This window comes from Rosa rugosa, chromosome 6, assembly GCF_958449725.1.
Source record: "Rosa rugosa chromosome 6, drRosRugo1.1, whole genome shotgun sequence".
NCBI lineage: Eukaryota > Viridiplantae > Streptophyta > Magnoliopsida > Rosales > Rosaceae > Rosa > Rosa rugosa.
This window is the reverse complement of record NC_084825.1, coordinates 19746980-19757046: the sequence shown is the minus strand read 5'-3', so window position 1 is coordinate 19757046 and position 10067 is coordinate 19746980. Positions and strand designations below refer to the sequence as shown.

The 10067-nt window shown below is 37.7% G+C and overlaps 2 protein-coding genes across 3 annotated transcripts; both read right to left on the bottom strand.

Annotated features, from left to right (window-relative positions):
* Positions 1-251: 251 nt before the first annotated feature.
* LOC133716066 (GABA transporter 1-like) lies at positions 252-4027 on the bottom strand. Its single transcript, XM_062142802.1, has 7 exons — positions 3648-4027; positions 2688-2918; positions 2490-2587; positions 1757-1943; positions 1391-1521; positions 846-1082; positions 252-679 (listed from the first exon to the last, which is right to left on the bottom strand). The coding sequence occupies exons 1-7, from the start codon at positions 3778-3780 to the stop codon at positions 299-301; spliced, it is 1398 nt and encodes a 465-aa protein (XP_061998786.1). The 5' UTR covers positions 3781-4027; the 3' UTR covers positions 252-298.
* A 1652-nt stretch (positions 4028-5679) lies between these two features.
* Positions 5680-8188, bottom strand: LOC133717899 (GABA transporter 1-like). 2 transcript variants are annotated; one of them, XM_062144652.1, is made up of 7 exons: positions 7710-8188; positions 7506-7633; positions 7214-7311; positions 6829-7018; positions 6616-6746; positions 6262-6495; positions 5680-6146 (listed from the first exon to the last, which is right to left on the bottom strand). In XM_062144652.1, exons 2-7 carry the CDS (start codon positions 7627-7629, stop codon positions 5766-5768), a joined length of 1158 nt encoding a protein of 385 aa, XP_062000636.1. In that variant the 5' UTR covers positions 7630-7633; positions 7710-8188; the 3' UTR covers positions 5680-5765. The 2 variants fall into 2 exon arrangements, with proteins under 2 accessions (XP_062000636.1, XP_062000635.1); XM_062144651.1 differs by having other exon boundaries at positions 5683-6146; positions 7403-7633; positions 7710-8186.
* Positions 8189-10067: the final 1879 nt, after the last annotated feature.

Sequence of the window (10067 nt, the reverse complement as noted above, 5' to 3'; positions counted from 1 at the left end):
GTAAGAGCCTCGCAGTGTTTTTTTAATCTCATATTTGAGGTTTTCACTGCGTAACCAAAAATCTGGTGTTCTGTGTGAAATTTTTGGTTTTTGTCCAGTAAGGATTGAAACGTGCCTATCAATTCCCATTTTCCAGAAAAACGTTTCATCCAAGTATTTTCAGAAGTCATGACATATTTATGTAGGACCTTTTGTAAAACAATACGTATAATTGTGTATTTGTCTAGTGTACGTAATAGTGTTACAGCATCTTGGCAAACATATCCTTTCAATAATATGGAGATATTTGAGTGTTCTTTCACATGTTAGCAAACAGGCGATATGTTTTAGCATCAAGAACAATCTGTCTAACAGATGCTACAGCCCCTACCCCAACCAACAAGAACGACACTCCTGCTATCAATGTGTTAACCCAAAATATGAGGCTTTGCTTTGAGGGCTTGAAAGCCACATTGTAGAATATCATTGGCAAAATGAAATCTAGAGGAATGCATCCAAATGCCCCAAACAATGCCATGATATCTCCGAAGAAAGGTAACATCGCAGCAAAAAATGTAGCTACCACGACGGTGACCGACCGGAGAATCAACCGCGGCACAACATTACGGATGGAAAATTGATCCATTTTTGGGTCTGCAAATTTCTTTTCAAACACTTCATTTGTTGGTTGCAAGTAAACCTGCGAATACCCACGCATGCGAATTAGTTAGTCCAGTAAAATAAGTTGCATTTGAAGTTCACCTCAACAAGGTAAAAAGTTTTGAACTTTCAAAATTTACACGTGAATTAACAAATTAAATAGTTAAAATGCAAAGAAATTAGGCACTAAGCTAGATTTGGCTTACCACTGTGACAGCCATGACTTGCACAAGAGTGAAGACATTGGTCATGACCAAAAACCAGGTAGGGAGTAAAAGCTTCCCATCAACACCCATAAAATTGGAAAGAACTGTTCCCATAGCTTGGTTGCCAAACACCCAATACCCAGACATTGCGACACTGAAATAGGTTGTCACTATCACACTATAGCACACACATAGCCCTTTGAACATCTTGCCTTTTACTGGAGGTGCCAAAGTTGCCTGCAAGTACTCATATATTGATATTTATAAATGGTATGACTTTAATTTATAGTCTCGGTGAACAGGCAAAAATGTGATGTTTTAACACTGACAACGATATAACATATAAGACTTTGACGAGAGAAATTAAGCTACTTCTATGTTAAAGAAAGCTCATATCTTCCTCATTTTTATAGATCGAAACTTAAAAGATACAATTTTTTACCCAAAAACAACATACTATCTGCAGTGAATTTGTAGAATTCTACTAGATCAGCAAAACTCAAATCCGTAGCCATGTTATATAAGAACGTACTTAACTGCAATACCTGTATCTCCGGAATTATTCCACTTGCGTATGTGGTAGCGATGATTGAGATGCCATTAAAGATACCAAAATACCGATCTTTTGTACTTCCTTTTATGGAATAGTCCTTTATAGGAGCATTGTTCGTATGCCCTGGGAAACAAAGGTGGTCTATATGAGTACTGTTCTAGACTTCTAGTCGAAAAAAATATGTGCGGTTACCTATATATAAGTTTTATATCAAAGGTAGACATCACACCAATTAAGAGTCATTTAACCTTAACATTTGATATCAAAACTATAAATATGAGTGATGGTAATTTCTTCTTCACCATGCATGTGATCATATATATACATGCCAATAAGTATGCTAGTCAATGATAATTACCAATGTATATGCAGCCAGCAGTGACGCAGGCGCTATATGCAAGACAAAGGATTAGAGAAACGAGGTTAATATGCCTTAAGGAGTGGAAGGATGGCATTTGAGCCAAAAAGAGTGTGACGCATCCGAACATAATAATAAACTGGTACAGCTTCATTGTTCCATCTGGATTAGAGAGCAAGTAAATAAACTGCCAACAAACAAAAGATGATAAGAAGATCTAATAAGAGGCTTCATGTACCTATATAATTAAGTCTACTCTTCAAGCTAGTTTTTGACTACTATTGGAGCATAGGCCATAAAAATATGAGTGCATTTGGGGTGTAGGGGATCTAGGGCTGTTAATTATCAATATACATGATAAGAATAAGTAATATACATATTTTTAGACTACCTTTAACACTTCACTTTCACATATTCCATTATCAATTACTGAAACTAGAATGCAAGTCCTGACTTTAATGTTGATCGAAAAATATTTCTACGGCACATTAATAATAGATGTACATACATGTGCCGTCTACGGCTATAAATTGACTTTATGTAGTTGTAAACTAGCTTCATAACCAGCCGAGTTAGTGCATATGACTGCATATAATCAATCTACCACCATACTAGCTAGTATACTTGATGAACAGTAGAATGAACCCTAAAAATGTGTCTTAGTATTATTTGGTGATTGGATATAGAATACTTTTCAATGATCAATTTGTGATAAACAGGTTCATGCACTGACCTTAAGGCTCTGCCCTCCAAGTAATGTGCAAGCGATGACTGCACCATAGCATATCCAAAATTGCAAAGGACCGACAAAATATTTGCCCCATGCAGGACCTATAAACAAACACATGCAATCACTAACATATGTAAAATGAAGAGAGCAAGAGTGAATGTAGAATAACAAACCAAGAGTAAGAATAACATATATACGAACCTAAAATGTCTTTGGCCATGTCTCGAAAGCGAAGTTGACGATGCCCAAGCTTTTCTTGGTGCTCAAGAACTAAAGAGAGAAGATTGTAGGAGTAGAAGGTGACCAAACCTGCCAAGGCTACACAAATGACTCCCCCAACCCAGCCGAGCAAGGCCATCGCAAACGGAAGACTTAGAAGCACCGGAGCCACTATAGATGTCGTCAAGTGGTACCCAACATGTAACCACGACCCTACGTACCACGCCAAAATTCATTTACGCAAAAATTAAACAGAGGTTAAAAAGTAATTCACAATCTAAGGTTTAATTAGAATACCAAAAGTTGCCACTAGCTGGTACCTAGATTGTTTTTATTTTTTTATTTTGGTCAAGTGGTGATTAACTGGTAAACTTGATTTTTTTTTGTTGTTTTTAAAATCCTTTTCCGGTCAATTATCACTTTAGTGTAGAAAAATTTAATTTATGTGTTTTTTTTTTTTTTAAGAATGTTACGCGTTTATTTTCAACAAAAATAACTGAATAGAATGATCCATAGCATTCTTTATCTGCATGTGTAATAATTTTTTTTAATTAAAAAAATAAATGAAATAAGGCAATTATTGCAGAGAGAAAATAGTGGGAGAGAAACTCAGAAAAGTGGGGGTTGTGGAATAATTTCTTTTTAATTTTATAGATAGTTGTCATATTTATTCTTATGATTTAATTTATTCTTAAAGTTTTTTAATTTTTCAGGGTTAAACCTATTAAATTTTTTAATTTTAACTAACAAAATTTTTTCTCTTAATAATAGTATACATTAACACGATAAATAATAAAGTTCATAGTAATTCATTGATTAAATGTCTATCTAAAGCTTCATACAGTCGTGAAGAAATAAATGGTATTGTCGATCATGCATGATGAATTAATTAAACATCATATACATAGCTAGCCAGTGATCGAGTTCCGGCCGGCCGCTAACCTTGCGATTTGAGAACGAAGAGAGCTCCGGCGTCAAGCTCTTTCGGAGGGCCGCCGGGCGCCTCGGCACCATTTTGCTTCTGATCACCCTCAGATGCTAATTCCATCATGAATGGAGCAGCAACAGTTCCCATCTCTCTCTCTCTCTCTCTCTCTAGTTGTGCTCTTGGAAGATCAACAATAGAGTGTAGAAAGTGCAGCAGTGTCGACAGATTTATAAGGATAAGGGAGTAAGAAAGAAGATTGATCGATAGCTGCTATCAAGTCAACAACACTATACTTTGTACCGACTAGCTTCTGCTGCTAAATACGTTTGACATGCAAACAAAATTTTTTGAAAAGCTCAAAGAATGAGTTACTTAATTAGTTAATTAATTTGGTTGAATACTGTTTTGGACTACTCACAGAAAGAGGTCCAGTGGTCCACCCCCATTTATTGCCACATAATTCTGGCGTATATATATATACCGCTCCAGACTTCACAGTTCACACTCAATCAATCACTCATGTATGTATAGATGAAAGGTTCATGCATATTTCACATGCAGATAGAAAAATGGGTCTCTACTCTCTAGAAGCAGTCGAGTCTGACCGAGTCATAGTTCTACTGCGCCGGCCCTTTACTTAATTATAATTAGAGGCCAAGGCTGTCATGCATGATGCATCACTTCAATTTACGCACTATTTTTCTGCCTTCATCACTTCATGCCCAGTCATTTCAACTAATACAGTGAATCAAATTTTTCTTCAACATATTTAGTGAGAATGTGGAGTGTACGTTGTCGAGCATGAAGAAATATGACTTGGGCCACAGTTTTAAATGGTTTACATGAGCTTTTTTTTTCTTTTTTTTTTTCTTTTTTTTTTTAGAAGTTCAAAATTCTCTGATTATGTTGCCAATAATCTGTCATTTGTACGTTAGTCCCAGATGGTGGGAGGCTTGAAAGTCACATATATTTATAGAAGATCATCGACTTTCACACGTATGCGTGTGCGTGAGGAGTATGAACAAGTACTGGACTTCTGACCAGTGACCACTGGTAGTGATAGGACCATAAATTAATCTTCCAAAGAAGTGAAAGAAGATTTGTTTCATCAGCGGTCAGCTGACTGTTTAGGTTGCTGCAGCCTGCAGGCATGCTTTGTTTTTGAATCATCCATTCATTAATTTCAAGTCTATCAACGTACACATTAACACAACGACTTTACTAACAACTAGCTAGTTTTCTATTTGAAATTCAAATGTATGCAGTCTCTTCAATTCAACGATGTCGTTTTGGCCTAAAGTCCTTTAGCAAAGCTAGCTAAAGGTTAAAATATTTCCAAATACATAAATTAAGGGCAAATTTCATTTTACCTCCCTGATTTTTAGACCTTAATTAATTCATATGTGCCCCTGCGTTTTTAATTTCACCACGGGTATCCCTATACTTACCAATTTCAATCAATCTTGTCTAACCCTTAACTTTCTTGTCAACTATTGTGTGATGTATTTTGAAATTATAGTCACATACAAAATAATTTTGCGTGCCCCATTAGTGAATTTTCATCATACATGGGAGCCCATTAAACCCATATTTTCAATTTACAAAATACTTAACAAAAAAATTAATGATTTGACGTGATTGATTAAATTGGAGAACACATGGGTATATGTGATGAAATTTAAAGTGCAGCACCACAACTGATTTAACGTTTAAAGGTTAGGGTGGTAAAATGAAATTAACTAATTAGCCTTTTTCAATTTTTACTCATTAAGTGTCCCTAAATCTGCCTCATATAACACAGAAATAGACATGTTTATAGAGAGTCTAAGCGTCCAACCTGCAGATGCCCTGCCCTGATCATGGACTACTCATGGAGCCACCTATTTTGAGCATTCTCATGCTCTGAGGTCCTCTTAGACGATATGTGCAGGGTTTCAAGATTTATAACCATTCTAATAGCCTTTATATATGAGTTAATTTCTTGCTTTCTTTTGCTTTTGGCCCCCAGTTATCCAACAAAATTATATAAACATAAACAGTTCTAATGATTTAGGAATGTTCAACAACAGTTTGCAGTTGGTGTCCCCTATATCAGAAAAGCACGAGTCTCACGCCCTTACCAGTGTCTTACATTATACGTTAGCAAACAAACTAAACGTGTTGGCATCAAGAATTATTTGACGGATTGAAGATATTGCCCCTAAGACTCCTAATGCTGAAAAGGTTGAAGCAATTATTGTGTTTCCCCAGAAAAGAAGGCTGTACTTGGATGGTTTGAATACAACATTGTACAACACCATTGGCAAAATGAAGTCGAGAGGAATACAACCAAATGCTCCGATTAGAGCGTTGATGTCTCCAAAGAAAGGAAACATAGCTGCAACTGTTGTGGCTATCACGACAGACAATGATCGATAAACCAACCTTGGCACTACATTTCGAACAGAGAACTGATCAATCTTGGCATTGACAAACTTGCGTTCGAGCACTTCATTTGTTGGTTGCAAGTAAACCTGTGTAGATCGACTATAAAGTTTAGTAATACATAACCATGTGGTTTTATGCTAATTAATGCCCTTAAGTTGCAGTTACCTCAAATCAAAATATACATTCAGTTAGTCTACATACCACACTAACAGCTGCTACTTGCAAGAAGGTGAAGACATTAGTCATCAAGAGAACCCAAGTCGGCAACAGAGGCTTCTCATCAACTAGAAAGTTGAGTAAAATTGTACCTTTGGCCTGATTACCAAATGCCCAATATCCCGATATAGCAACACTGAAAAATGTTGAAAGGACAACAGCATAACATACACATAATCCCTTTAACATTTTTCCTTTGACTGGCGGTGCTATAGTAGCCTGCAAACATAAATGGAAATATGCATTTAGTTTGTAATATCCAAGTTGAATCCAGTAATCCACCAAGCAAACATAACATTTTTTGTCTCCAATTTCCATCTAGTAAGGAATTTCAAAAACCTGTATTTCAGGAATAATGCCATTTCCGTACGTGGTAGCAATGATTGAAATAGCATTGAAGGATCCAAAAATGCGATTCTGTTTGCTTCCATTTAAGGAATAGTCCTTCCCAGGAGCATTCATGGAATTTCCTGCAATCATATATAGATAGTAATTCGATCCGGACTAGTGGTGACAATATGGATATGCCTAAACTGTTCTTCTATATCTTACCAATGTATATGGAACCGGCTGTGGCACAGGCGCTATAGGCAAGAGAAAGGACCAGAGAGACAAGGTTGAGATGCCTTAAGGAGTGGAATGATGGAATTTGTGCCAACACTAGCATTAGGACACCAAATATAATAACGAATTGGTAGAGTTTCATGGTCTCTGGCCTTGAACTAGAGAGCAGAAATATGTACTTGCACAAGAGGAATCAGGAGGGACAGAAAACAGTTAGGAAACTTCAGATTCTGACATAACATTTGAGGGATCTTTTCTTTTTTTGGAGACATAATTTTAAATATATATAGTCTCCAAGTTTGCGCTGCTTCACAATCCAAAGCTAGAGAAGCACGCAGGTTACAGAAAAGCTTAATGGAAATAGTAAACTGACCTTAAGGCTCTGTCCTCCTAAAAGAATGCAAGCTATAACTGCACCATAGCATAGGCCAAATTGAATTGGACCTACAAAATATCTTCCCCATCTTGGTCCTGTAAAATTGACCATAAACCATCTTATATATCTGCCTTAATCTATGAAATCAACAGGGAGGTCTCAAGCAATCAAAGTGAAAATACTCACCCAAAATATCCCTGGCCATGTCGCGGAAGCGAAGCTGGCGCTGACCAAGGTGAGCATGGTGCTCTAAAATCAAGGACAGAAGGTTGTAGGAATAGAAAGTTACCAGAGCTGAAACAGTCAGGCATATAACGCCGGCAAACCAACCCATCAGGGAAAGTGCATAGGGAAGACTCAAGAGTGCAGGAGCTACAATTGAAGTTGTCAAGTGATATCCACAGTGCAACCATGACCCTATCACCTTATCAGTGTTAATCAAATCTTCTCATAAACCATATTGATCGATGGATGCCACAAATTTAACTATTACCTCTGGATTTGAGCACAAATAGAGCTCCAGCATCAAGTTTCTTTGGAATATTGTTGGCTTCATCTTCCTCTGTTGCCACTACTACTGGCTCCATAATTCTATTTGGATATTTTTGCTTAATTGCCTAGGCAATTTTGATCGACAGTTCTGTTATGACTAGCAACAAGTTAACAACCACAGATTCCTACCCGGCCAGCAACAAGGGCAAAAGTATTTCTGTTATTTTGTGAAGATAATAGACAAAGCAAAAAACATTTACACCGACTGGTTATAAGTGAGGAAAGCAACATATATATAAGAGCAAGTGCACCGGTGCTCTTTTGCCCGGGCACCACCTCAGCTTTCCTTGATTTTGGCTGGGTATAATGAATATCAAGCTTCCACCGGTGCTTGCTTGACTGGGCAAGCTTTGGCTTTGCATGACCCAGGTCAAAAAAATGGGCAAGCCCATGACTAAACTCTTGCCCAAAGGCATCCGGCTGCCAGCTCAAGGAAGAGAGGAACGTGGGTGACATCAGGAAGATGAGGAAAGAGACAGACACGGCTTAATCCAAGGGTGGAAGACACAGACCAATCCAGAAGCGCCACGTGGCCGACCTGCAGCAGGATTTTGTCGCGTAGCGACATTGATTGGGCGGCAGGACACTTGTCTCCTCATCGTTGGCTTCTTAAGTGATTTTGGCTCCAACGGTCCTTTAATCTGGGCCGTTGGTTTCAATTGAAACAGTGATCCAACGGTAATGACCCAATACGAACTCCGATTTTTGCTATTTATAGAAAATTTTCAAATTTTCAAAAATTTATAACTAATTCATACGAATTTTTGCACTCCCCTTTTAATATTTTATTAGTTTTAGTTGGCTGATGCTTTTTTCTCTTCCTAAAATATCCCTGCTCAGTCACTTTATTTTCCCCTGCTCTCTAATCTCTCTCCAACTCAATAGAAACGAACCCAGCAGCAAGGCCAAAATTATGAATACAGTTGTTTAGAATCCTCCAATAGAGCCATCATGGCAGAAGAACTGGAAAAGCCCAATTCGATCTGTTTGATCTCGGAATGGGTAGATCGATTTCGATATGTTCGTTCTTCTCAGATCGGGGGCGAGAGCAAGCGAGGAGACTCGTCGGGTTGTGATTTGCCGGCGACGGGTTCTGGCATCAAAGTCAAAACAATACGAAATCCAATTTATTCGGCAAATCAAGATTGTGAAAGCAAAGGAGAGGAGATGTTTGGTTGTTTAATCACGAGACAAATCAAGATTAGGAGAGATTGACAATCAGAGAAAAATGATCTAATTAATGTAATTCCCAGATCAGGTAACAAAACCAAATGAAGGATATAATTGTGTGATCAGAGAAATGGGAAGATGATGAGAAGGAAGAGAGGTTCCACTGAGAGAAATATGTTTTGGTCGAGTGTTGATGATTCTGGTGTTCTCAAGCTCCAATGATGTTCTAGTCGAGTGTCGAGCTCTTCGATCAGGAGTTAAAAGCACGAGTACTGATAGTGGTGCTGCAGAGAGCGGTACGATGATCATCAGAAAAGCTTCGATTTGGAGGTCTGCGAAGAAGATGAGGGACATGGTTTTCGTAAGGAAGGGCTTCTGGACATTAGATCATATTGTTTTGAAAATATTGCTTCTTCTTGTTGCTGGTACTAGTCAAATGAGTTATGGTTGTAAGGGCAATGTCGGAAAGAAATATAAGTTGAACAAAAGAAACTATTAAAATATTAAGAGGGTGTGTGGTTTTCAAAAAGAGGAGTGCAAATTTCACTCCCCATATATAATTGCTGCTCATGCAAACGAATTAATTAAATTTTTTTATTGCACCGCTCAATTATATAAAGTAAATTGAGAAACTCTCCTTCCTGAAAGTTGCTCTGGTGAGGACTGAGGAGGGATTGAGAATTGATCTAAGATTAGGTTAAATCAGAGGTTGGATACCCCTCTAATGATCTAAGTCAGTAGGTATCAACTAAAAGTCTGAAACTCGACCGGAATCACCGGATCATGTACTTTGTTTAATGACTTTGATCCATATGCATGTTTTCCTTTACTCTTTAAAAGCTTAAAAACATCCAAGCCAAAAGGTATAAACCAAAAGTCCGCAACTCGAGCGGATCATACATGTTGGTGCAGAAAAATTCGGTAGAATAATTCCTCACTTATTTTTTCTGACCGGAGCAGGAATGATTAATGAAAGCTTTTGCGGTTGAGAAATTGGTCAGCTACCTACGATATTTGATTTTGTGTCTAGTAAGTTGGGCTTGAAAAGGGAGGGGTACCTACAAAAGGCACTCCAATGACTGAGTCAGTAATGGTTTGAGTTGTAGACTTGTAGTGAGTGTAGATGGGG